The sequence below is a fragment of the Rattus norvegicus genome, chromosome 10 (assembly GCF_021556685.1).
Source record: "Rattus norvegicus strain SHRSP/BbbUtx chromosome 10, alternate assembly SHRSP_T2T, whole genome shotgun sequence".
Taxonomy (NCBI): Eukaryota; Metazoa; Chordata; class Mammalia; order Rodentia; family Muridae; genus Rattus; species Rattus norvegicus.
The window spans coordinates 51,324,702-51,351,421 of NC_141543.1; the positions used below are offsets into that span (position 1 = coordinate 51,324,702).

Sequence of the window (26,720 nt, forward strand, 5' to 3'; positions counted from 1 at the left end):
GTGCAGGCCCCGCCCCGCGCCTCAGGACCGGCGGGGCCGGGCGCATCCCGCGGCGGTGGCGGAGGCGGGCGCAAGATGATGAAGTTTCGGTTCCGGCGGCAGGGCGCAGACCCGCAGCGCGAGAAGCTCAAGCAGGAGCTCTTCGCCTTCCACAAGGTGCGGCGGCGGGGGCGCAGGCGGCTCGGGCGGGCCACATCGGGCCGCCTCTGCCCTGCGAGCGCCGCGCTGCTCGGGTGTGCCTGGTCGGGGTCTCGGGCTGTGCCCCGCGCCGTGCCGTGCGCTTTCGGGCTCCTCTTGTTTCCCTGCCCCTGGTCTCTGAACCCCTGATATCTCTCTCGGGTGTCCCTTGGGCTCAGTGGGCTCCTCCGACCTATCTTCTTTTCACTCTTGGCCTCTTTTCTTTCATTTTTGGTGTGTATCCCGGCTCGGCCGAGGGACACCCAGGGCCAGGTTTTGTTTTTCTTTAACTCTTAGGCGGGCGAGAGAGGGAAAAGTGGGGGGTGGGGTGGGGTTGGAAAATCCCAGCGCCTCCACTTTTCTCCCCAGGCTCTACCTTACCTTGGGGTCCTTAGTTCAGGGGATGTGCTGGTCTGTATGCCCAATTGCATTTCATACCTTAGTGCCTCAGTTTCCCCTGGCATGAAATGAGGCCAGTATACTCCTTGTGGATTCTGGATCTCCTTGCAATCCGGCCAGCCAGCCTGACCTTACTAGAGTTGGAGAGACGTGGTACAGAAGAGACCCCGGGAAAGGCCTCAATCCCCACCTCGTCTGCACTGACCAATACAGATCCCCGCAAGACTGACTCTTATCTGTACTGTTGGGGCTCGGGTTAGATGTTACATTTATCCCAGAGCCTGTGTGCATCCTGCCGTTGAAGATTCGATTTCTCATTTCCATTACACACGTGAAAAAAATTGAGGTTCAGTAGGGAGAGGGCGGCTTATCTTTCTTGCCTTGCCGTGTGATAGCAATGGAGTAGGAGTTCTGAAGCAGCTGCTACTGTCCTGAGCAGAACTTAGGGACCCGGGATTTCTCTTAGGAGGCACACATTTCAGGGGAAGGCTCAGTTTTTCTTGTTGAGATCTCAGACAGCAATGATCAGGGTGCCAGGCTCACAGACACCATGACTAAGATCCTGCCAAAGACCTGTGAGGAGAGGCTTCTCAGATGTGAGCCTCTTTTTTACTCACCGTGAGGGTGCGCCCCATGAAACAAGAAGAGAATGGGTCTTAGTCAGTGAATGAGTTGTATAGTAGGGACCTGCGTGGTTATGATGATGAGGCTCTGAAGCATAGCTCCCCCTGGCTGATGCTACCACCATGGTAGGAGTTGAGGGTGAGGCCGGGTTTGAGTGGGCAGCAAAGATAGGAAATAGTCCGTCTTGGGGAAAGGGTTTGATTGCCAAAGGGGGTGTTAGGAGATCTCTAGGGAATAAGGCCCGGATTCTTGAGTTTGGGCTTGTGGTCAAGGGTGAACACTGGGTATTGGGTTTAAATCCAGCTCAGACCACAAATTACAAATTGCCTATAGGATGTGCATCTCATACTGGTTTAATTTGGATCCCTGCCTCCTTGGTGCCAGGGCACAGTGGACAATTCTTCCTTGAAGGGGTAGCTTGTTCACTGGGAAAGGATGAGGACAGAAAGCCAAAACAGAAGAGTAAAACGTGTAGAAGTTCACAGAGTTGGCTAGTGCTGTGGATAAAATATGGTGTGCTGAGGGTGTGGGGATATGGACTTGGATGATGACGTAGGCTGGACCAGTTAGGGAGGCCTTTCAGAGCTGGTCATTTGGGGGTGCCAGGTGAAGCATAGTTGGTGGGGGAGGGGACAGAAGGAATGCAGAAGATGCCAAAGCCTTAGCAAGAGCTGCCTAGCTAAAGAGCAAAGGGCTCTGGGGTGGGCGTCAGGTGAACTGGGATGCCCAGAGAGGGACAGCATGGTGAGGAGTTGGCTTTGGCTGTGTATCAGCAGGGATCTCCTGGAGGGCCCCAAGTAGAAGAGGTAGGAATGGCTGGCTGGCTTCCACAGTGGGACTGAGCACTGGTCCAGGCAGGCATTGGGTGGGCCTGGAGCAGGGTGTGGGAAGGGTTACTTTTGTGTGTCTTAGAACTAAAACAATAGAGCTCAAGTATTGACTGGAGTTGGGGTGCCAACACTTGGCACTAGACTAGGGGTCTAGCCTCTCTTCCATAAAACGAGCCTGGTGGTGCCCACTACGAACTGTGGGGACTTGCCGTGCCTTCTTGTTCTAATGCCTCGTGGACACTGAACTACAAGCCTGGGGCTAACTAGAGGAAGTCAGGTCTAGACGGGGCATGGCAGTTCTGTGGGAAAGGGAATTCTCCCTTCCAACTGGCGTGGTTGGTTGGTGGCCCTGATCTCTTGCATGACTCACTGTCACTGCAAAGTGTTAGCAGGCTGGATGGAGTACTGTCATCAGCCCAGACTGCATAGGTAGGCCCTGCCACCCCGCTGATTCCATCCCAATGGCTAGATCCATGTAGATGGCTTCTTTTATTTATTTATTTATTTATTTATTTATTTATTTATTTATTTATTTATTTATTTATTTTTGAGACATCGCATTATGTGGCGGGACTCTTCTGCCTTAGCCTTCCAAATGGTATGGTTATAGCCATGTGCTACCAGTCCTTATTTGACATCTCTTGGAGGTATTCATGTCCCAACCACACTTCGGCGGAGACACGGGGGAGCTGTTCGATGGGCGGCCCGGTGGGAGGATGCAGCTTAGTGTTTAGGCTTCACAGAGGAGAGGCAAGTAGGGAGCATCAGCATCGCTAGATACTGACAATACTCAGGTCCCAGATGCTATCCCCACTTCTGATGGCACCGGGATTCCTGTTTTCTGGCTCTCTGTGTGGGGAGGAGGTGGACAGCACCTTCTGGGCTAAGTGGAAGCAGAAGTCCCAGGTGTGTTGCCCATGGAGCCCTTTCTTCCCTCATAGACTGTGGAGCATGGCTTCCCCAACCAGCCCAGCGCCTTGGCCTTCGACCCGGAGCTTCGCATCATGGCCATCGGCACCAGATCTGGGGCTGTCAAGATGTATCCTTTGCTCCTGAGGTGCTCAGGGATCGTGAGGACCTTATATACCACCCGCTTCGTGCTGGGATCCCAGCATGGCAGGTGCTTCATGGAGACAGCAGTGCTTGTTGGGGCCTCTTGAAGAGGTTGCTGTGCCTGTGGTGATTCCTTTCAGAGACGGGAGGGTCTTTTTGTTGGGAGATGGGTGATTGGAGGGGAGGTCAGTTTGCAGTGACGACAGCTGTCCCTTGCTGTCTTTCAGCCTGCCAGTTCTTAGGTGATCCTGCCATCATCTTGGCAACTGTGACTGGGAGGATGAGCACCTGTACGTGTACACACACACACACACACACACACACACACACACACACACACACACACAAATATGAAGACTCATGTGTTCAACCCAGGGGGTGAGAGCAGTGCCAGGCTCAGCATGGTGAGCGCAACACTGCCCCCATCTGGACCCTGTGCCACACAATGGGCTGAGGGAGCTGTACAATGCAGGCATTTTCCTGTAGTCCGGGGTGGGGGTGGGGCAACGGGCTGCAGAATGTCTCCTTACTCTGGAAATACCACCCTAACCTGCCTTCAAGAAAACTGAGGCGCAGAGTCTGGCTAGAAGCAGCTTGATAAAGGTCCCCTCCAACCCCCCAGAGCTGGAGCACTAGGTTAGGGTGGGCATGTGGCCCATGGTTTATGAGGTGATATCCTGTGTTAGGGAATGTGGCTGGATGGGGATGTCCTTCCCTCTGTTGTGGGCCATTGGGTGTGTGGTGGGACAGTTAGCAGGGTGAGCTGCTTGCCACTCTAAGCCCCGTGGGTGCTGTGCTGCCACTTCACTTGCTATGACCTTGTATCATGTTGGGGTGTTCACATCAGAGAGTGTCCCTATCAGAGTCACCCACTATCTTCACTGCCAGGTGCTTAGAGCTGTCCTTGTGGGAATTGGCTCCTCGTGCTTAGCACAAATGAGGAGGCCAAAGCCTAGATCCCCTTTCTCTTCCCTCTTCCCTTTAAATTCCTACAGCCATGAGCCCCGAGGTTGGGAAAGCCTCCCCTCCTCCTGCAGGGCAGTCCTATCTCCTGGGAGACCCTGCATCCTGCCAGCTGCCCCTGTCCTCTCTTTGTCATCCTTGCCAGCCTCTTCAGGGAGTCCCAGCTCGATATCCAGGCAACTGCTCCTTCCTTGTCACTGGGACAACATCGCTGACCCCTCTCTTAGTTCTCTTGGGCTCCGTCAGCTTTGCTGGCCACCATTAGTGCTGGAGTTGCTGGGTCTCAGGGCACCTGTTCAAGCGGGTCTCCTGTCGTCTGGTCTGTGCGCTCATCTGGAAGATGAGATCTGTTTGCTCCCTGCTCTGGAGGGAGCTTGGGGTTCTGTCTAGGCATGGTTAGCCTCTACTCCAAGGTGCCTGGTCTTGCAGGTGCATCCGAGGCCTCAGATGTACCATGCTGGAGCCACAGTGCTAAGCAGGTTTTTATTCTTACTCCATTGGCAGCCGCTTTCTGGATTTGAGTCATTAGCCTGCTATACAGATGAGGGCTTGAAAACCTATAGCAGTACCCTACTGGGGTGGGAGGCTGTGTGGATTCTGTGTGCACCTTGGGTATAGGAGCAGAGTTTCTTTAGGAAGTGGGGGGTTGTCAGGAGACTGCTGGACTCCTGGATGGGCAGGTCTTGGAAAAGATCAGTCTGACTGTCCTGGCTTGGCTACATGTGTTTGTTCTTGACAAGTTACCTTAGCTATGGGGCACCCGGAGTGGAATTTACAGGCCTACACCGGGATGCGGCCACTGTCACCCAGATGCATTTCCTGCCTGGTCAGGTAAATATCTGCCCTCCTTCACCAGCATCAGGTAGTCCCCATCACCATGTTCTCCTCCCCATTTGGTCTCTGCTCCTTCCCATCAGGGCCGACTTCTGACCCTGTTAGACGACAGCAGCTTACATCTGTGGGAAATCATCCAGCGTAATGGCTGTGCCCATCTGGAGGAAGGGCTCAGCTTCCACCCACCCAGCCGGCCCAGTTTTGACAATGCCAGGTACTGGAGGACCAGCCACTGGGTAGAGGTATTAAAGAAGCCTATGCGCCTGCTCTGCTGTGGTTCAGGAGCCCTGCCTGGATAGAACCCTGTTTGAAGTGGTATCCTTTGAAGAGAGGTGTAGCTAGCTGAGTCTGAGGCCAGTGGGCAGTCTGCGCTTCCCACTGTGGGAGCCTTTAGTTTTGGAGGTCCCAGTGAATAGAATATTTTATATACCCAACTCCTTAGACTTTTAGACTGGCATTGAACTCTCTAGGGATTTAGAACCGTTCTGTGCTAAGGTAATTTCAGCAAAGTCTCAGGCTAGCCTTGAGTTTTTTTTTTTTTTTTTGGTTTTTTTTTTTTTTTTTTTTTTTTTTTTTTCGGAGCTGGGGACCGAACCCAGGGCCTTGCGCTTCCTAGGCAAGCGCTCTACCACTGAGCTAAATCCCCAACTCCTAGCCTTGAGTTTTTAGTGGTTCTTGAGCCTCAGTCTCCCCAAGTGTAGGGTTACTGGTGTGTGAACCCTGTTTGACCTTCCTGCTGGTTTCTTGAGTTAGGATAGGCTGGGCAATGGTTGATAGTTGTGCTCCAGGGCAGACTTGATGAGGTGCTAGTAGGATGCCTGGTTGTACACAGCAGGCAGGTGTCCCTCAGGTATGCTGGAAATAGCTAGAATGGGATAGCCTCTGCCCACAGGTTAGTTCCTGGCCTGTCCTGGTCACTTTTTGAGTCCCTAAAGTTTGAGATGTCTAGAAGGTTGGTGTTGGGAGCCCTGGCTGGGGCAGTGCTCTGATTCGGGCTGAGAGGCAGGGTAGTGAGTGAGCTGTGAGTCTTTTGAGACCTGGGGGACCTATTTTTATCCCTTTCTTTGCTGGCGTGCTAGGGGATAATTGAGTAGGCTAATTACACTGCACATAGCCTTCTTGGGGTGTCAGCTATGCCACGAACAGGCCCTGTGAATGCAGAGAGGTATAAGAGAGCTCATAGGGGTCCAGCCCATTCTGCCTTCCCCAGCAGGTAGATGGGCTCGCCCTTATTCTCTTCCCTCTCTCCTGCAGTTTCCCTGCCGGTCTAACCCGAGTCACTGTGGTCCTGCTGGCAGCTGGCGATACCGTGGTTCTGGGGACCGAGAGTGGTAGCATATTCTTCCTGGATGTCGCCACCCTGGCACTGCTGGAGGGGCAGACTCTCAGCCCAGATGAGGTCCTGCGCAGGTGAGCAGCAGGTGAGCAGCAGGCAGGAGAACCTTCTCATTCTGGGAAGTTCTCCTGACTCTCCGGGGCACTCTCTGCAGCGTGCCAGATGACTACCGGTGTGGAAAGGCCTTGGGCCCTGTGGAGTCACTCCAGGGACATCTGCAAGACCCCAGCAAGATCCTTATAGGCTATAGTCGGGGCTTACTGGTCATCTGGAGCCAGGCCACACAGTCTGTGGAGCACGTTTTCCTGGGTAACCAGGTAAGCAGGTGAGGCGCATGAGCTCCTCCTCCAGGCCCTTGTACACACCCGCAGGCTCATGCTATCCTATCCTCATCCATAGCAGCTGGAGAGCCTGTGTTGGGGGCGTGGTGGCAGCAACATTATCAGCTCACATAGTGATGGCAGCTATGCCATCTGGTCCACAGACACTGGCAGCCCCCCAACGCTTCAGCCCACTGTAGTGACCACACCTTATGGTGAGCACTTGGGAGGCTTGAGGAAGGGTGGGGACTGGGGCCAGCTGGCCTTGAGGGTACTGCACAGCAAAATCTACAGAAGGAGCCTCGGGGGGTATTGCTGGGTATGGGCCATACCTTGGGGAGAGGCACATGGATGAGGAATGGGAGGTCTGACACTCTCCCCACCCCCAGGCCCCTTCCCCTGCAAGGCCATCAACAAGATTCTGTGGCGGAGCTGTGAGTCAGGGTAGGTAGAGGGGGGCAGTGTGGGAGGGGCTTGTCTGGCTGGGGACTAGAGGATCAGGCTCTGGGTATATAAGGGTGAAGCCCTTACTGGCTTGTCCAGCGTGTGCCCAGTTCTCCAGGAGCTCCTGGTTCACATGGCACGCCTCCCCTTGCAGAGACCACTTTATCATCTTCAGTGGTGGCATGCCTCGAGCCAGCTATGGTGACCGCCACTGTGTGAGTGTACTGCGGGCAGAGACACTGGTGACCCTAGACTTCACCTCCCGTGTCATTGACTTCTTCACGGTGCACAGCACACAGCCAGAGGATGGTGTGTATTCCGCGCCCCTCACTCCAGCTGGCCCAGTTTGGCATTAAGCTGAGCTCACTCTCCCAATTCCACAGGTTTTGACAACCCCCAGGCCCTAGCCGTGCTTCTGGAGGAAGAGCTGGTGGTGCTGGACCTGCAGACACCAGGCTGGCCAGCTGTGCCTGCCCCTTACCTGGCTCCACTGCATTCATCAGCGATCACCTGCTCTGCCCATGTTGCCAATGTGCCCAGCAAGCTGTGGGCCCGCATCGTAAGTGCTGGCGAGCGGCAGAGCCCACAGCCTGCCTCCAGTGCCTTGGTGAGTGTGGGTGTCTTGTGAGCCGGCAGGGGTGGGGGTGGGAGGATAGTGAGGTGGGGGCTGTTCTGTGGAGGGCAATGTCTAGCCCAGACTGGAGGTGGGGGGGGTGGGGATATGTCCAGGATGAGAGGGAAACCTTCAGTCTAACTTTGAGGTCCCATCTTTGTTGTCTTTCTTAGAGTTGGCCCATTACTGGGGGCCGGAACTTGGCCCAGGAACCCTCGCAGCGTGGGCTACTGCTGACCGGGTAGGTGTGGGTGGCAGACAAGGCCCTGTACCTATGAGGCCTTATTTGTTTCTTGAATGTCCCAGATTCTTTGGGTGCTGAAGTGCTCGGTGACTCAGGCTTAGTCCTAACCAATCCTATCCGGGTTGTTCCTGTTAGGAAACTTCCCTTGGTTCTGGCTCAAAGCCCTACCCTGCACTTCCTTTTGGCCTGGGACTGAGTTCCAGCCAAGCCCAGGCTCCACCCACCTGGCTTGCCTGCCTTGGACTGGAAAATCTGGGTTGGCCTACACTGACTCCACCAGTCAGGTGCTGGAAACGCCAGGCTAGGTCTGGGCACTGGTGACTCAGGCCTTACTAAATGCCTGCCCTCCTTCCCTCCCTCCCGCCTGGTTTGGGACCCTCAGGCCTCTCAAGGCAGCTTGCCCTCTCCTGTTGGGAGCTTGCTATGGCCTCAGGGATGCTGGAGAGCTGAACCACCTTATTCTCTAGTTCCTTTCCAACTGTCTTGGGAACCCAGTAGGGCTCGGTAGCTTATCTCAAGGTTGTACCCTACTTTTGTCTACTTTTCTCCCTCTCCCTACTTCCCCCTCTTTTGTCGCCCGGCCTTTCTACTGCTTTACCTGCAAGGCCCCCGTGGGCTTCGTGCCCTTCCTGGGGTTTGGGGCATATGCTATGATTTCTGGGTATCCGTTGCTCCCCTCTGCCATCTCTTAGTTGTCAACGTGGTCACTCCTTTTCCTTCCAGCCTGTTCAGAAGGCTCTGGGGGTAGCCTGGGCACCTGTTCACCCTGCATAGCTGGTGCTTGCTATGAGCAGTAGACTCCAGCTAGAGTCACTATAGTGGCCACTAGAAGAATAAGTGAGAGAGTGTGGATCTCCCAGAGTAGGCTCTGATACTCACCCTCTTTACAGCCATGAGGATGGCACTGTGCGGTTCTGGGACGCCTCTGGTGTGGCGCTAAGGCCACTCTACAAACTGAGCACAGCTGGCCTCTTTCAGACGGACTGCGAACATGCTGACAGCCTGGCCCAGGCTGTGGAGGATGACTGGCCGCCCTTCCGCAAGGTGCCTCTCCCCTTCCCCCTGCCTCAGGGCTGGCCTTTGAGCTGGTCATAGTTCTGCCCTGCATCACCATTTCCTCTTATCCCTTCAGGTGGGCTGCTTTGATCCCTACAGTGATGATCCCCGGCTAGGAATCCAGAAGGTTGCGCTTTGCAAGTACACAGCCCAGATGGTGGTGGCTGGCACAGCAGGCCAGGTGTGGTTGGTATCCCCAGATGTGGCTATTGGGAAGGCTTTCTGCAGGAGGTAGCCCTGAAGGGTGTGGTGAGGTAGAGGGAAGCCAATGTGGGCAATAGGTCAGAGTGGGAACTGAGTACCAGGTAAGGTTGGCAGGGGTGAGAACAGATGCCAAGTATGGGGAGGTGTGGGAGTGGCTTGAGTGAGGGTAGGGGAATCACAGAGGACGTAGGCCAGGAGCAGGAATGTGTGTGTGAAGATGTGCTCTACAGCAACAGGGTCTTAGTCACAGAGTACCTTTAGCACTGACTGTGTCTGAAGGGCCTAGTGTTTAGTCATTGCTCAGTGGAAGACAGACTCAAGGAGTCACATGGGTCCAGGAGGGCAGGAGCCAGCATATTATGAGGTCACCACAGCTTCTTGGTGCTCAATGAAGGCTTTGGTACATAGTAGGTATTCAAAGGGTATTTGCTGTGTAGGTGAATTATGGGGCCACTCTGGCATTGTCAGGATGGGTCTAGAGTGCCTCTGCTCTGCTAAGTCCTCTCTCCGTGTTGTGTGGTCCAGGTGCTGGTGCTGGAGCTCAGTGACGTGCCGGGAGAGCACACCGTCAGTGTGGCCAGTGTGGATCTTCTCCAGGATCGGGAGGGCTTCACGTGGAAGGGCCACGAGCGACTGAGCCCGCACACGGGACCGTTGCCTTGGCCTGCCGGGTTCCAGCCTCGCGTGCTGATACAGTGCCTGCCGCCCGCTGCTGTTACTGCTGTTGCACTCCATGCTGAGTGGAGCCTCGTGGCCTTTGGGACCAGTCATGGCTTTGGCCTTTTTGACTACCAGCGCAAGAGCCCTGTGCTGGCCAGGTCTGTGCGTATGTGGTGGGCAGAGCCCTAAGAAAATGGTCTGGGATTCAGTTTCCTTTCAGAGGTTGTGGCAGCAGCAGGCTGACTGGGAAAGCCCTTATAATCTCTCCTGTGAGAGAACTGGTCAGCTCTTCAGCCCTACTGCCAGCTTGCTCAGGCTCCCTGGCCTGGCTCTGATCCCTGTGTAGCTCCACAGCACATCTGGCCCTGTCATCCCCAGGTGTACCCTTCACCCCAATGACTCTCTGGCCATGGAGGGGCCACTGTCCCGGGTGAAGTCCCTCAAGAAGTCACTGCGACAGTCATTCCGGCGTATCCGCAAGAGCCGTGTCTCAGGCAAAAAACGGGCTACCACTGCCAGCAGCAAGGTGAGCTGGGTCTGTCACGTCAGTGCCCTGGGCCTGAGCCCTCAGGTCTGTTCAGTTGCCATGCGTCCCGTGTGGTGAACTGAGGAGGAGGTGCGTGGATGCGGTGCCTGCTGGATACTGGGCAGAGAGGGCTCTTGGAAGAGTACACCTAAGATCCTCGGGCCCTTCCAGTTGCAGGAGGCCAATGCACAGCTGGCAGAGCAGACATGCCCACACGACGTGGAGATGACACCTGTGCAGCGCCGCATCGAGCCTCGCTCTGCTGATGACTCCCTTTCTGGTGTTGTACGCTGCCTCTACTTTGCTGACACATTCCTTCGAGATGGTGAGGCCAGGGTAGGGACAAGGGTTGGAGAGGCTAAATGACCTCTGTACTGATGGGGGAGGTGGCATTATGAGCAACGACTCTATGCTGAGTTATACTTTGGGGCACCTTGACAGCCACCTGTATAGCTTCCCATAGGAGACATATTTTGGGGTTTGTACAGTTGAACAGAAGCAAGGAAGCCATGATAGTTGGACAGAGAGGGCCAGGATGGCTGAGGTCCTGTGGTAAGCAGGTGGCACAGGTGGGGACAGATCAGGCAGAGCTGGTGGAATGTGGAATCGAGTCTATGGTGGCAAGTCCTCTCTGTGCCTTATGTTTGTGGCTCTTTGCTTTTTACATTGTTTAATACTAAGCTTGAAACAGAAGGTAGTGTATAGTCACCCATATCCTTCAGCTGCCATCCCGGGTAGTGTCAGCACGCTTTACTCTTTTGTCTTTGGTTTTCTTTATAGCTTGCTTTTTAGATAGAGTCTCACCACATAGTCCTGGCTCCCTGAAACTTGCTATGTAAATCATGGTGGCCTTAACTCACAGAGATCTGTCTCTGCTTCTGAGTGTTGGGATTAAAGGAGTGTGCTACCATACCCAGTCTTGCAGGAGGGCACTGTGGTTGCCGCAATGAGTTGAGGATGTAGCTTGTTGAGTTAGTGGTATCAGGTACTAGTTTGTGGCCGGTACCTCCCTTCAAGATGTCAAGGTGACTTGTGTCTCTGGATCTGGGCTGGAGTCTCAGACCAGTGGGTTGAGGCTATACAGCAGGTGTGAGATAGGAAGGAGCATTGGTCCCTGCAACCAGTTAGGAAATGAGGATACAGGTGAGAGTGAGGGAGAAGGACTGTGAGGAATGGGGTCTCAGGAGGCCCTCCTTACTTTACCTGTCCCCAACAGCGACCCACCATGGGCCCACCATGTGGGCAGGCACCAACTCGGGCTCTGTATTTGCCTATGCGCTGGAGGTTCCAGCAGCCACGGCAGGTGGTGAAAAGCGGCCTGAGCAGGCAGTGGAGGCTGTGCTGGGCAAGGAGGTGCAACTAATGCATCGGGCACCCGTGGTGGCCATTGCTGTGTTGGATGGCCGTGGCCGTCCGCTGCCTGAGCCGTATGAGGCTTCCCGGGACCTAGCACAGGCGCCTGACATGCAAGGTGGGCATGCTGTGCTCATCGCATCTGAGGAACAGTTCAAGGTGAGCATCTGTGGCTGATGGAGACCCATGTAGGCCCCCAGCTTGGATTTTTAGAACCCCTGTCCTGCCCATCTCCCCTATCTGCTGAGACCCAAATCCCTCCTACTCCATCAAAGAGCTGTTAGCCAGTGGAAGCCCCTGAAGCACCTGGGTGTCTAACACTGCCTTACATCCCCTAAGGCCTTCTACCTCACAGCCTTCCTTCTCCAAGAGCCTGTGGGAAGCCCTTGAATCTTGGTACTTAGAGGTTACCAGGCATAGAAATAGGAATATGTCTAGTTGATCTGCCAAGGATGGAGATGAGGTGGGCGCACCACGAAGCCTGGACTAGGTCTGTAGGCGCTGGAGGGCTGGTTGAGTGCGTGGCATTTTGACAGCGCACAATTGGATTGAGGCCTGCAGGGCAATTGGGTGTCTACAGCCAAGGAGCTTTGTGGTTACGACTAAGCCAGGCCTAACTCGATGTCTGTCAACAGGTATTCACACTACCCAAGGTGAGTGCTAAGACCAAATTCAAGCTGACAGCCCACGAAGGCTGTCGTGTGCGGAAGGTAGCCCTGGCTACATTTGCCAGTGTGATATCTGAGGACTATGCTGAGACCTGCCTTGCCTGCCTCACTAACCTGGGTGATGTCCACGTCTTCTCGGTGCCTGGCCTGAGGCCTCAGGTGCACTACGCCTGTATCCGGAAGGAGGACATCAGTGGCATCGCTTCCTGTGTCTTCACACGCCATGGGCAGGGTGAGGCTGGACAGGTTGGGAACAAATGCTAGGTGTGCAGAAAACCCAGACTCTGCTTATGTACCCAGAAGGGGCTGGCCAAGGGTTGGGCTGTATTAGTCTTAAATGCTCCTTGGCCTTTCTCTCCCGCTCACAGGCTTTTACTTGATTTCTCCATCGGAATTTGAACGCTTCTCACTGAGTGCTCGCAATATCACAGAACCACTCTGTTCTCTGGATATCAGCTGGTCCCGAAATGCCACCCAGCCCAGGTTTGTGAGGACTGGGTCCCACACTCCCTGGTGTTAATACCTGTTTCTGGCTTGGGGATCGGATGCAACTGCAGTAATAGTCCCTGTCACACTCCCATCTATTTCTGTAGCCACAGGCTTCAAGAGTCACCCAAGCTGAGCCAGGCTAATGGAACCAGAAACATCATTCTGGCCCCAGAGAGCTGTGAAGGAAGCCCAAGAAGCCCTAGCTCTGCCCACAGCAAGCTCGCTGGTGAGAGGGCACGGGGCTGGGGCAGACACTGGCTTGAGGGTACCTGCGGGAGAGGGGTGAAGACATAAGTAAGCTCAGGTCCACTGAGCCGGGGCTGGAAGCTGCCAGAAGAGGCAAGGGTGCTTGTGTGTGCGCCTGCGTGTCCTGTTGTGGTCTATCTATCGTTAGTACCTGGTCTCTAGATGCACGGGAGATGATACTGAGGAGCACTTCTTCCAATAGATACCACAGAACCACTGGAGGCCACACTCTCGCCTGTGTCCATTGACTCAGCTGCTAGTGGGGATACCATGCTGGACACGACAGGGGATGTCACTGCGGAATATGTGAAGGATTTCCTTGGGTGAGGCCAGCTGCCCTCTCCTAAGCCTCCATTCCCAGGGCAACTTGAGGTCTTTTTACTCCAGCCCTTCTGATTACTGCCCCTCCCCAGCTCTCCCGAGGACTCTGAGAAGAACCTGCGGAACCTGGGAGCAGATGATGCTGGTCGGGCCTACACCCTTCTGATTGAATGAGGTGCTGTGGGGCAGCTTGGCCTTATCACACAGCGGCTGCCATCCCTCCAGCTGGAACCCTGGCAGGCTTCTATTATGGCATCACTCCTGGAAGCCTAGCAGCCTTCCTCTGGCTGTTAGGCCTAGGAGACTTAGTCATGATTATCACAGTTCAGTGCTAGAAAGGACCTGGCCTGTCAGCATTGAAGTCCTGTGCATTAGAAGGCCACCTCTGACCCTGTGGGTGTAGGTGTAGGAGTTGATGCTCCTCTTGTTCACAGAGCCCATTTCACAGGAGTCACTGAGGCTGATAGGTCTTGCCTATTGAGCCAGCACATGGACCATATGTGCCCTGACCATATCTTACTATGGACCCAGCCTAGCTGGAGACTGGAGCTCTCTGGGCCTTAGTAGCTAGTGCCTCAGCAGCCTACATTGGGCATAGATAACTAACCATACCCTCTTCTACGTGGTACCCTCCTAGATCCCCAGCAAGCCCATCTCAGGCTGTCACTGAAAGGGCCTGCCTGCCCTGCGGGCTGGAGTAGCCTGGGTTTGCTCACCTTAGTGATCACCATCTGTCCGTCGGGCAGTCTTGCCAAGCCCCTTAACACTGACCCGTCTTACTGATGCTGGGCCCTGAGCACCCCCAGCTTTAAGGTCAGCTGGAGGGGGTGTGCGAGGCTCCTCTCTCTTGCACTCCATACTGTACTTCCTTTCTCCTCAAGCAGAGTATTTTTCTAACGCCTGGACTGCACTGGCCAGTCATTTCTAAAGCAGTTTGGTACTTGCTCCTGGCCTGTGTGTATGCGCATGTGACTGGAAACTGCTGGGCATCGTGACTGAAGTTGGTCATCGGGGTGTGTGTGTGTGTGTGTGTGTGTGTGTGTGTGTGCGCGCGTGTGCACGTGCACGTGTCTGGCAGTGAGGATGGGCTTCCCTGTAGATGCCACCTTCGGCTTTTCTCTTTTTTAAAAAACTAGTTGTTTTAATATTAAAAGTACTGATTTTTTAATATTGAAAATAAAAGCATTTAATATCTTTTAAACTACTTCTGCACATACGTGGACACACTGGTAGGGCTTTGGGCTGTGTGCTGCTTGCAGGATGTGAGTAGATGAAGCAGGTACTAGGAGGCCTCTTCCTCCTCACTGGATCTGGGGTCACAGGTACTGCCTAGGCTGGGGCTTGACGGAACGTGCTCCAGGCATGGAAGCAGCGGGTGAAGGCACGTTGTTCGTTACCTTTGCGGACCAGGCGCAGGCGGCGTGGCCGCTCATGTTCTTTAGAGCGTGTGTGCTGTATGTATACCTGGTAAGGAAAACAGTGGGCCTGGGTAGTCCTCTCAGGCCTGCTTGACTGACCACAGTGCCCCTTCCCAATGTCTGTCCAGGATGATGGAGGGACCCGTCAGGCTGGCTCCGTACTCTCCCATTCTTACCTGGCAAGCCTTCAGACTCAGTTTGATCTCCACTTGGCTTGTCTGAGTCCCAACCCACATGTACACCTGAGGGTAGAGAAGATGAAATCGTCACATGGGTTTCTTGGCCCTTTTGGTGTTCATAGTGCTAAAAGTTGAGCCTAGGGTCTTTAGATGTGATGCACAAGCACTCCGCATGTGGCTGGTGGGAAACTTCCTGCTGGCCCCAGTATTCCCAGCTCCAACCTCTCATTTTAAAACAGTATGCAGGGTCTGAGGTGGGGGGTGTCTCACTTCTTGGCCATTGTCTAGCAGCATGATGTCATCGTCTGCCAGGTCATCTTGGCAAAAGTCAGAGCATTTCTCAGTCACTGCGAAGTAGCCCTTCTCATTGGAGCACCTGATAGGCAACAGCCAAGGGGAAGGGCAAGGTTGGAAGAGGGATTCACCTGAAGAGCCCTGTGTGCTCCATGTACTTCGTGCCATCATCAGCCTTGTGCGTCTGTCCCAATGCCTACACAGACGCTAGAGGAGAGATGAGGGGCACTCACCTGAAGAGCCTCGTGTGCTTCATGTACTCTGCGTCATCGTCATAGGGTTTCTGTGCACCGATGCCTACCCAGAAGAAGTTCTCTGGCTCCTCACCCTCGTTGATGACCTGTGAGAAGGGCTGGTCAGCCAGGGCCCTCCTCTGTTCTCGCCTGCCCGCCTGCCCGCCCCTCGGTCACCTGTTTGCTGTAGGAGGGGTCAAACATGGTGTTCAGGATGTCCTCTGCCAGCTTGGCTTCGTCAGGGTCTGATGCCCGGCCTACCCAGGCATACACGATGCCTTGGTTGTCCTCGCTTTCAAAGGGGACCTAGGCATGCACAGGGCTTGGTCAGCTCAGCTCTTGCCCACCACACTGCTCTGCTGTCCTGCCCACAGCCTCACCTTGAGGATGAAGCAGAACTCAGAGTTGAGAAGACTGGAGTCAGTGTTGATCTGAATGCACCTGGGGGAAGGGGAATCAGCAGTGTTACCCCCACCATGGGATCCTGCTCCCTCCCCAGGCCAGGTACCTACCGGGTGCAGAGGGCACTGCCATTAGTCCGGATCTGATAGAGGGTCGGCTGGAGAGTCTGGGTCACCTTCCTCTTGCCCCGGTGGATGATGAACTTTCTTTTGAAGTGGGATAGAAACTTAGGGTTCTCCTGTTGTTGTGTCATGCGTACTACCTGGAGATCAGAAGTGCTGGTAGTTCCCTAGACCCTGCCTCCCTTTCAAGGGTCAAGCCTCCTCAGGTCTGGTTTGATCATTTTACCATCCCAACCATAGGCTTTAAGGCACAGTTCAGGGCTTTTTGTGAGCGCACACCTCTAGCTTGCCAGGGAAAAGGCTCTCGAACTTCTTCTGCAGACTGAATGTGAAGGTAAGCCAGCCCATGTTGGAGGCCTCCCGGCCCTGCCAGAAGTAAACGATGCACTGAAAATCCTCCTCTGGCTGCTTCTCCTCTGTCTCAGCTGCTGCTTCCTCCTCTTCTCTGCCCTCTGCCGAGGCCTTCCCTTCCTTGTCTTCTGGCTTCTCTTCCTCCTCGTACTCCACAGGCACCCAGTACCTGTGATTCAAACAGTGGTAAGCAGTGGTAGGCAAGGGTCGCACAGGGAAGAGAACAAGAGGCTGAGGTTTGTCCCGGCACCTGCAGAGGAAGACATAGCAGTCCTGTGTGTAGAAGTGGCCAAACTCCTCCTCTGCCAGTCGAGTGAACTTCCGGCCCTCCAGCACGAAGCCCTCCATGCCATCCAGGTCTTCGTTCCACTCCTCCATCAGCTGCTCGGCCTGTTACCCCGGGTCCAAGTACATCTGAGCACTGTGCTGTGCAGAGCCCTTCCCTCTCACATGCCCCTCACACAGGCCTCACCCACCTCAGCCAGTGGCATTGGTGGCTGCCGAGGTAGGAAGAGTGCAGTGAGGTCAGCCTTCATCTGGTCTTTCTTCTCCGTGTCTCGCTTCACCTTCCCAGAGATCCCCGGGCCCTGCAGCACAGCCTCTGCATTTCGTGTGTAGTCCACTGTCAACACATCATCCCAGTTTTTGAACTTGGCCTTGAACACCTGTGTTGAACAGTATAATGCCATAACTGGAGAGAGGTACGGCACAGAAGGTGGAGGCTGGAGGAATCAAGCAAGGCTTAGAAGAGCTGGTTAGCACTCAAGGGACGGCTTCTGATCGGGAGCCAGAGCAAGGCTTGGGGAGGTGTAGCTTAGCAAAAAGTTGGGACAGGCTACAGAATGGGTGGTTCCACAAAGATAAGTGGACTTGGGCCACCTCTGTAGTATAGTAGGCCACTTGGCCAGCGGCGGAGGGGTTAGGGCATGATGAGCAGTGGAAAGCAAGCCTCTGGGTGTGGGGGCATACCTGTGCCTCGGTGCCCTCCAGGCTGCGGCTGACCACTGTATGTCGTGGCCGGTGTAGCATCCCACACAGCTCCTGGCCCAGTTTGAGTGCAGCGGCACGCACTAGGCGTGGGGACTTGCGGCCAAGCCAGATGAATACATCAGACCAGCAGTCCAGGATGTACACACATCGTGTGTCCAGCAGGCTCTGCAACTGTAGGACAAATAGCTAGTGGTCAGCACTGGACCAACACAGAATTACATAGGACCCATGCCCAACCTCCATCTTACCAGCCTCATTCCTGGCATCAGCTCCACCTTGGGCCGTTTTTTGTGTTCCACTGAGAGCTTGTAGTTGATCTGCGGAAGCTCCAAGTAGCCCAGCCCCAGGCCCACCTGGCAGGAAGAATCGATGGGAATGGGAGACCCCACCACATCTGGAGCTGGGCTCCCTCCCTCCCTTGCTGTTTTCCCTTCAAACTGAATGGCATTTTAAAGAGTTCTTACCAATGGAAGGTTTAGTGTTTGCTGTTATTTTCCCTAGCACACAGAGCAGTACCAGGGTTCTGCCCACACCAGAAAAGTGCTGTACTACAGAGCTTTCAAATACTTTTTTTTCCCTTTGAGGCAAGGATTCTCTGTGTACCCTGGCTGTCCTGGAACTCATTCTGTCAACAGATCAGGCTGGCTTCAGATCCACCTACTTCTGCCTCTTAAGTGTTGGGGTTAAGTGTGCACTACCACTGCCCAGCTTTTAAGTGCTATTTTTAAAAGGATTTTTTAAATTTTACGCATACAGAGTGCTCTATCTGCATGTATGTCTCCTGCCAATAGAGGGCATCAGATCCCAGTTTAGGTGGTTATGAGCCACCATGTGCTTTCTGGGAATCAAACTCAGAAACTCTGGAAGAGCAAACAGTGCTCCTAACTGCTGAGCCATCTCTCCAGCCCCTGCCAATTTTAAGTATGCATATTTTGCCTGTATGTATGTATATCACATGTATCCTTGGTGCCTATAGAGAGAGGCAAGAAGGCAGTGTTATACCCCTGGGAATGAGAGCCACCATGTAGGCCCTGGTGCTTGATCCTTGGTCCTTTGGAAGAACAAGTGCCTCTATCCACTAGCCCATCTCTGTAGCTCTTGGGGGGTTGGGAGTGGCTAGTTTCTAAGTCAGGGTCTCACTATGTAGCTCTGGCTGTCCTGGAACTTGCTAGGTAAGCCAGGCAGGCCTCAAACTCATGGAGATTCTCCTGCCTCTGGTGCAATTAAAGGTATGTACCACCATACTCAGCTGGATGGGCATTTAAATACAAGTTTTCCTTGCCTGCTTAGTCTAGATCCTTACTGTTTCTGATTTCTCATCTGTCCTGTTCATGAAGCTAAGACAAAGGCTCAGCTCTGGGACTTCTGCTCTGCCTTCTAGAAGAGCATGCTAGCTCCATCCTCAAAGCTGCTTTCTAGACCTGAGCTTCTCATGCAGGTGACAGATGCCCTCTCTCCCAAAGCCTTCAGCAAAACCAACTTACTGACCTCAGGCTCATTCTGTATCCGGCACCATGACTCACCTTGTATAGCTTGGGCTGGGGCGGCCAGAAGTCATCAGGCACATGCTTTTTTATCTCAGAGGGTTCCCCGCCCAGCACATCCCAGAACTCTGGTGGCTCCTGACCCTGCACCAGGAGCGTGATTTCCGCCTTCCCTTTCCGCTCATTCTTGTTCATTTTCTCTGCAAAGAGTCTAGGGACAGACGCAAGCTCTCAGCAAGGCCATGCTGTTCTTAGGGGAAGCCTTCCTTTGCCCAGAACATTCCACAAGATCTACCTACCTGGCCTTTGTGGTGTTGCTCAGTGTGGCCTGGGCCCCTCTCCATACATAAATGTCCAGTCCTTGGTCCAGGAGAAACACAAACCTGGACAGGACAGGAAGAGCTGTAATGTAATGTAACCAGATGGGCTCTGGTCCCCTTTTTGGGCAGACCTCAGGCTTTTCTGCCAAGTTCTGAGAAGTTAACAAGGTTGCTTCTTCATTGTGGGGAGGCAACTGAGGTCAAGCACCCCTGCTTCCTATGGTACGGGAGCTCACCTCGGATCCAGTGAGGTCCCCTTGAGGGGCACAGGCTCCAATTTGATGTTCTTTTTCCCATACACACGGTACATCCTGGGGAGCAGAGCAAGAATGACTCATAGTAGGCATGGCTGAATACTGTGGTTTTTTTTTTTTAAGATTTATTTATGTATATGAGTACACTATCACTGTCTTCAGACACCAGAAGAGACAATCAGACCCCATTACAGATGGTTGTGAGCCACCATGTGGTTGCTGGGAATTGAACTCAGGACCTCTGGAAGAGCAGTCAGTGCTCTTAACCATTGAGCCATCTCTCCAGCCTGAATACTGTGTTTTTTAGTCAGTAATTTACACAGCCAGACACCATGCAAAAGTAAAGGCTTCCTTTAAGATGGCTGATCACGCTATATTTTATGGTATATCATTATTAAAAGTGAATATAAAGTAAAAAAAAAAAAGACTCATTGTGAGCACCCAGGTCACCTGACCTAACACCCTTGCCCAATCCCAGCAGTCCAAGCCAATCGCACCCATCGCTGCTGCGTGCTTACCTGGTAACATAGTGTGTGTCTTCCACAGTATAGAAGCCACTGGCTGTTCCGCCTTCAATGTAGGAGATGTCATTGTCAAACACCTATGTGTGTGAGGATGGTTCATGACGGAGTTGTTCTCTGCCCCCACCAAGTACCTGCTAGGCTTGGTGGAGTTTACACAACTGAAGTGTGTGTACAAACCTACAGTCGTTCTAAACAGCATGAGGTGTATACTGGAGCACAGGGCTGCACAAAACTGTCCCAAATGGAGGACAGTCTGAGGGTGAAGCTTGCAAACCCGGGAGGGCCTGGACTCAACTCTCTAGCTCCAGGCTACGTCTCTAAAGGGAACCCAGCTGGTAGTAGGGGTAAGTCAGTTGGCCAACTGGCTTTGTGGTTTATTTTTAGGTTTGGTTCTGCTCTAACCTGTAATCTATCCTGGCAGCCATTGGTCCCAGCCTATCTCTCAGCCACATTCCTTAACTTGTCTATCAGCTTCCAAAACAATCTGCACTCCCTCCCCGTCAGCCAGTTTCAGGATCTGAGCACCTTAGGGTCCCAGACCTCACCGTGCTGTGTGTGCCTCTGGCCTTAGCCCCCCTGCCCCACCTCTGCATGTGGCCCAAGCTGCCCCTGCCGGAAGCCGCACCTGCAGGAAGCCCTCACTCTCATCGCCCATCTCCTCCCGCGCAGTACGGCACTCAGCGCCCAGATAGTTGCGCAGGTTGACAGCATGAATGGCAGAACAGGCTTTCTTGTCAAGTGTGGCCTCCCCGCCAATCCAGTAGTAGATCTCCCAGTTCAGGGAGCCGCTGTCATCCAGGAAGGTCTGAGGAGATCAAGTAATCAGCCATGAGGGCCTTCCAGGGCTTTCCAGGCCACATGCATGGCCACTGCTGCCTCAGCTCCCAAACCCAGCCCACCCCTTCCCCACTGGCTTCACTTTGTCACACCATGCAGACACTAGGAGCCAGGCCCACCTTGAGCACAATGTAGCAGTCGGCCTCGTAGAACTTGCCATGGAAGGCTTCCTCCACCAGCACAGGCACAAAGTTCTCAATTTGCCAGATGGTCAACCCAGGCAGCTGGCCCACATCCTCCGTAAAGAACTCCGAGTAGTCAAGGCGTGGCTTCTCCAGGCCCTGGTCCCAGCGCCGTACCTTTCCCCCAGGTGCTCGGGCATCTGTGCTTTCCTGGGGACATAGGAGCAGGACTTGACTCTATGGAGAAACTGAGACCAGCCTCCTCCTGCCCTCACCACAGGGCCCCTCTTCTCCGGAGAGTGCAGGCCTGCCCAGACCAGCTCTGACCTGACTTACCTCTTGGTTTTTGTTTTTCTCCTGGGCAACGTCTGACATGCCCTTTAGCACTTGCTTGGCCTGAACATCCTGTGCCGAGTCCTTGCGCCTCCGTAGCCGCATCTTGCGAGCCAAGGGGTCCTTGGACCCGCTCCCTACTTATGTGAAGGAGGTCAAGCATCTGAGCCGCTGGGCTGGCTAGTGGACACTCAGCCAGAGGCCAACCCCACCCTTATACCCAGTGTGCAGAGGGTAAGCAGAAGTCCAGAGAAGTGCCCTTGCTCCCAGGCCAGAGCACTTCCACTCACCAGCTGCAGCGGCGGCCACTGTGGCCGGGGAGGCACCCGCCAGCCTCAGCTGGTTCTGTAGTGAGAAGTCAATGTTGTACCACTCGGCGGTGTGGTCAGCAGGCTTGGGCGGCATGACCAAGCTGGGGTTTTCTCGAACATCCAGGACCTGTGAGGTGAGCAGAGGTGCTGTCTGGACAGGACACTCACCTCCAAGCAGCCTCTAACTTCAGTCTCTAGCTGGGGCCTGGAACTAAGTCCTGACCCTGGCCACCCTGCAGCTGCCCGTGGGGCTTCAGTGGCACCAAGGTTTGCTGAGAAGAGGGTGCTCTCCCCAGCAGCACTGCCTCTGGGAGGCTACTGCTGGCCTCTCACTCTGAGGTACAGGCACACCCTGTGCTCCGTCTTTCCTGATACCCTGTCTCCATTCCAACCCTAGCCGGCCTGCCTGACCAACCTCGATCTCTGTCAGAAAGTGGATGGCCTCAGGAAGGGTCACCAGGCGGTTCTTGTTCAGGACGAGTTTCCTCAGCTTTGGGCACCTGTAAAGACAGAGTGAGGCACAGCCTTAGGGGATATGGTGTTATAGTTAGGGCCAGGGATTTTCAGAAGAGGATGGGACCCACACAAATATGGTGCTGAAGTCCTTCTGACCTATACTCTGGCATTAGCTTCCTAAAAGGGACTCTGGGAACCCCAAGTTGGGTGTGGGATGGGATGGAGCCACTAGCAGGACGCAGGCTGACCACCAAGCTTGAGCTGCCAGCACCTGCAGAGACTTTCTGGAATCAGTTCTAGGTTGTTGTTAGCAGCCATGAATTCCTCCAGGCTGGTGAGCTTGCCGATGCCAGAAGGTAGCCCATCAAAGTCCAGCTTGTTGGAGTTCAGGTACAATTTCTTCAGCTTCGTGAGCTTGCAAATGGCTGACTGGAGAGGAGGACATCAGTTAGAGCAGAACCCAGCACTCCTGCCCAGCCCACCCAGCGTCTCAGGCACAAGCTCACAGGCAGGGAGGTGAGCTGGTTGCGGGACAGATTCAAGGTCTCCAGGTGCACCCACTGGTCGATGCACAGAGATAGCTCTGCGATCTGGTTGCTACTGAGGTTGAGGCGGTGCAGGTTGGGGAGGGTGTACAGGCACTCTGGCACCCTTGTCAAGTCATTGCACGACAGGTCCACGTCTGGGACATAGAAGGGCACATCAGTTAGGACCCATAGAGCAGCCACCAGAAACAAGCCTCAGTTCCAACTATTCCATCACCGGGTTGTGTGGTCTTATGCACGTAACTTGTATGACCTGCAGTTTCTACATTTGAGAGACTCCTCATAGCAGGTGGCCTAGTGACAGAAATACAATGGAAATTGACCACTGTGTGCAGAACTATAATCTCAGCACTTGAGATGCTCAGACGGGACTGCTATGAGTTCAAGGCCAACCTGCCTATACAGTGAGTACCAGGCCAGGCCAGGCAGCCAGAGTCACATAGCAAGGTCCTACCTAACATATCCATGAGACGTGACTGAAGAAGCAGGACTCAGCCCCTTAATCCCCAAGGAAGCTGGTAAGCTCAAAGGGGTGAAAACTTAGGGGGTCCCCAGATAGTCCAGACCTGAAAGGTTGCTCAGGCCCTCCAGGCTAGTGGGGAGGTTGCTCTGGGTGCGTTGAGTGTTCCTCAGATGCAGGGTTTGTAGGGCCATCATGGCCGGGAGCTGCCTGCGAAGAAAGGTGTCACCCAAGGGTAAGTCCACTCGAGGGGTAGCTAGGGGTGGAGTGCACAGGAGGACATGACCAAAGAGTGGGGCATGATGTTTAGCAAGCACAGGGCAGTGTTGAGACTTGAGGCTCAGGATGCAAGGAAAAGCAAGGCGCCTACCGGAGCTGTGCATGCAGCAGCGGGTTTCCATTCAGCACCAGTGTCTGAAGGTGCACGAGGCGGCGCATTTGAGGGGGAAGGCTCTCTAGGCGGTTCTCACTGAGGTCCAGGTACAGCAAGTCCGTAAGGTTGATGAACAGCTGGTTGGGGATGGAGTCAATGCTGTAGTGCAGAAGGGAAAGGCTGAAAATCAGTTCTCCATCCCACCTGGCTCTGCGCTGCCCACCTGGCTCTGCACTGCCCACCTGGCTCTGCACCTGTCTCTGCACTGCCCACCTGCCATGCCCTTGATCTCCCCAGAACCTGTTATGGCTGAGGTTGAGCACCAGCATGTTCTTGGCGTTCTCCAGCTCTCGTGGGCATTCTGTCAACTGGTTATGGCTCAAGTCCTAAGGAGTAGGGAAAAGGTCAGGCCAGGGATCCCCTCTCCCCCATACCTCTTCCGTACCCAAAGATCTGGCAGGACACTGGACACGGAGTGACAAGAATATTCAGGCCAGAGGGAAATAGATTCTGAGTGGAAAGGGGCCTGGGTTATGGAACTGAGTGTACAAGTGATGTGAGCTTAGCACTGACCACTCTAAAGGGATGATGGCGGCCCTTGAGGCTGCTATCATGAGTGAGAACTGAATGGCTGAGCATCACAGGGTCCAGGTGGGCAGGTGACCACTGACCAGAACGGAGAGATCATCCAGCTTGAAGATATCATCGGGGACTCCAGAATTCTTCAGGCTGTTGGCTCGAGCTACAATGGCCTAGGAGAGTAAGGAAAGATGTTTTGATCCTCATTTTCCGCCCTTAGAGAGAAGCACAGGCCACATGGGGTGCTTCTTCAGAAACTGGAAGCCAGGTCTGAGTATTCTCCCTCCGCTGACCTTTGCTCTCCCAGCCTCCCAGTGAGTGCTCTTCAAACTTTAAAACCCAGTGCCAATGTGTTTCCGAGGCCAACATGGGCCTCAGAGTTGTGGAACTGGGATGGAAGCCCAAGGCTTTGGGTGTGACAAGCATGCATGTTGTCACTGGACCGCATCCCCACTCACCTGTTTTTACCAAGACAGGGTCTCACTATGTAGATCCTAAAACTCAATGTGTAGACCAGGTTGGCCTCAAACTCAAGAGATCTGCCTGCCTCTGCCTACCGAGTGCTGGGATTAAAGGCATGCACCACTACGCTCAACTCCACTTTTTATTCTGAATTAAGGTTAATTAATTCTAGCCTGTCCAGCTGGACCGTGAACTCACGTGGTAGCCCAGGAGGCCCTGAAGTCTCTGTTTATCTACTTTATCCTCCCATAAATGGGGTTATAGTCTCTATGCCACTGGCTAAGCAAAATGCACTTTTTCCTCGTATGTGCATGTGTCAATGCCTGCATGTATGTCTGTATCCTATGTACAGTTCAATGCAGTCACTGCAGGCTAGTCATGGCCTTGACAGGCTGGGGCAAATCAGCTAATTCTCTAGATACGTGATACTAGATAAGTCACTTCATTGTCGTGTACCCCCGAAACCTCCCTTAGACGTGTAGAAGTTTGAGCAGAAGGCTGGGGTTAGGGGAACAGGGACTACTGTTGAATCTGAATGTCTAATGCAGCAAGAGTCATGTCTGTTGTTGGTTTGGTTTGGTTAGGGTTCTCTGAGTAGTCCTGGTTGCATTGTAACTCACTCTGTAGACCAGGCTGGCTTGAACTCAAGAGATTCACCTGCCTCTGCCTCCCAAGTGCTGGGGTTAAAAGTGTACACCACCACCCAGCAATCTACTATTTTCTTAAGTGTAACCTGCCTGCTGGAGGAAAGGGAGGAACTTGCTAAAGCTGCTTAGCCAGTGTGATGGTGTGGATCAGAATGCCCCCCATAGGCACATATATTTGAATGCTTCTTCCCCAATTGGTGGAACTGTTTAGGAAGGGTTTAGGAGGTGTGGCCTAATTGGAGGAGGTGTGTCACCGAGGGAAAGCTTTGAGGTTTCAAAAGCCCACACCACTCCCAGCTCTTTCTGCTTCATGGTTCTCTCAACACATGAGCTCTCAGCTACTGCTGCAGTGCCATGCCTGCCTGCTGCCATGTTCCCCCCACTGTGATGGTCATGGACTCAAACCCTTAGAACTGTGAGCTCCTGAATGAAATATGTTTTTTTAAGTTGCCTTGGTCCTGTGCTTTGTCACAAGAGAAAAGTAAGCCAGTTAAGTGGCAAAGTCCTGGTTTAGAGTCAGGGAGTCCAAGTCCAGGTCCCAGTCCCTGAACATCTTGGGGTTCTGGCCCTGCGAAGGATAACCCTGACTGAAGCCTGTAAGGCTGGCTAGGGTCATTGCTGCCTGGGGGGTGACTTTTGCATGGCCAAGAGTCTTTACCTATGAGGTAGGTTAGAAGGCACATACGACACACTAACGTGGCCTAGCACCATGTTCTCCTTACATTGCCGTGTTCACAACTGTCCGAGGAGGTAGTGGGCTTTGGAATGTCCTCGCTTTTCTCTCAGAAATTTCTCCCATTCATGAGCTCCTGCACACAAGGAGCCCTCTTGTAGCAACACAGGCAGAGGTGAGGAGGGCAGAGCGTCTCTGCCCCATGCCTGACCCTACCACAGCCCTGGCCAACACTCACCCGAAGTGAAGGCAGGCTGGACAGTTCCCCATGAAGCGTGGTCAGATTGTTGTGGCTCACAGACAGGTGCTCCTGGACAGGACAAGAGTCAGAGGCTCAGGTGGGGACCTAAGATGACCGGCCCCTGCCTACTGCCCCTGTCCCTGCACCATCTTGGAAGGCCACCCCGAGAGTCCCCTCCTTGCACACCTCCCAGGTGGGTGCCCACTCCACTCCATTAGCTTTGCCCACAGCTATTTCTGTTTCCTCTCCAGTGACTCCTCTTTCCTGCAGGGTAAGCCTACCTGGCCTAGCCCTGAGGATGGGGACCCGCCCCGTCCTGCCCCGCCCCTCACCAGCTTCTGCAGAGCTGCTAGTTCTTCAGGCAGGTAGCAGAGACCTGTGCGGTTCAGCTTTAGCCATCGCAGGCTGGTCATAGCCTTGACATTCTCAGGGAAGTAGCCGCCCTGGTGGGGGACAGTAAGGTGAGTACAGTCTAGGAGACGAGCGCTCCCCTCCCATTACCTTCTGTGGTCCCCAGAGGAATACTCTGTATTTCTATTTCTTTTTTCTTTAAAAAAATATTTATTTATTATACATACATCATACAGCTTTCTCCCTGCATGTATGTCTGCAGGCCAGAAGAGGGCACCAGATCTCATTACAGATGGCTGTGAGCCACCATGTGGTTGCTGGGAATTGAACTCAGGACTCTGGAAGAGCAGTCAGTGCTCTTAACCACTGAGCCATCTCTCCAGCCCTGTATTTATTCTT

The 26,720-nt window shown here is 53.9% G+C and overlaps 2 protein-coding genes and 1 non-coding gene across 5 annotated transcripts in view; 2 read left to right on the plus strand and 1 right to left on the minus strand.

Annotated features, from left to right (window-relative positions):
* On the plus strand, window positions 1-14,564 carry Llgl1 (LLGL scribble cell polarity complex component 1). 2 transcript variants are annotated; one of them, XM_087573836.1, is made up of 22 exons: window positions 1-156; window positions 2,972-3,069; window positions 4,796-4,877; window positions 4,964-5,094; window positions 6,135-6,290; window positions 6,371-6,533; window positions 6,619-6,751; window positions 6,926-6,980; window positions 7,135-7,289; window positions 7,364-7,587; window positions 7,767-7,834; window positions 8,728-8,881; window positions 8,970-9,074; window positions 9,623-9,915; window positions 10,136-10,283; window positions 10,455-10,608; window positions 11,500-11,795; window positions 12,272-12,536; window positions 12,673-12,787; window positions 12,898-13,019; window positions 13,242-13,362; window positions 13,453-14,561. In XM_087573836.1, the coding sequence occupies exons 1-22, from the start codon at window positions 76-78 to the stop codon at window positions 13,532-13,534; spliced, it is 3,201 nt and encodes a 1,066-aa protein (XP_087429962.1). In that variant the 5' UTR covers window positions 1-75; the 3' UTR covers window positions 13,535-14,561.
* Window positions 14,500-26,720, minus strand: part of Flii (FLII, actin remodeling protein) — a 13,912-nt gene continuing 1,691 nt past the window's right edge. The window contains 29 exon segments of one of the 2 annotated variants that reach the window (NM_001439569.1): window positions 14,500-14,824; window positions 14,955-15,020; window positions 15,228-15,333; window positions 15,485-15,591; window positions 15,662-15,790; window positions 15,865-15,925; window positions 15,997-16,148; window positions 16,288-16,528; window positions 16,610-16,749; window positions 16,836-17,024; window positions 17,329-17,520; window positions 17,598-17,702; window positions 18,873-19,044; window positions 19,133-19,216; window positions 19,390-19,464; window positions 19,926-20,008; window positions 20,557-20,736; window positions 20,888-21,100; window positions 21,227-21,360; window positions 21,514-21,661; window positions 21,950-22,034; window positions 22,262-22,419; window positions 22,497-22,672; window positions 23,102-23,205; window positions 23,366-23,527; window positions 23,669-23,754; window positions 24,040-24,120; window positions 25,968-26,039; window positions 26,303-26,413. In NM_001439569.1, coding sequence (NP_001426498.1) covers window positions 14,690-14,824; window positions 14,955-15,020; window positions 15,228-15,333; window positions 15,485-15,591; window positions 15,662-15,790; window positions 15,865-15,925; window positions 15,997-16,148; window positions 16,288-16,528; window positions 16,610-16,749; window positions 16,836-17,024; window positions 17,329-17,520; window positions 17,598-17,702; window positions 18,873-19,044; window positions 19,133-19,216; window positions 19,390-19,464; window positions 19,926-20,008; window positions 20,557-20,736; window positions 20,888-21,100; window positions 21,227-21,360; window positions 21,514-21,661; window positions 21,950-22,034; window positions 22,262-22,419; window positions 22,497-22,672; window positions 23,102-23,205; window positions 23,366-23,527; window positions 23,669-23,754; window positions 24,040-24,120; window positions 25,968-26,039; window positions 26,303-26,413 — 3,747 coding nt within the window. In that variant the 3' untranslated portion in view covers window positions 14,500-14,689. 2 annotated transcript variants of the gene reach the window in all.
* On the plus strand, window positions 19,693-19,819 carry LOC120095412 (small nucleolar RNA SNORA15). Its single transcript, XR_015632486.1, has one exon. It is a non-coding gene; the product is annotated as a small nucleolar RNA SNORA15 (small nucleolar RNA).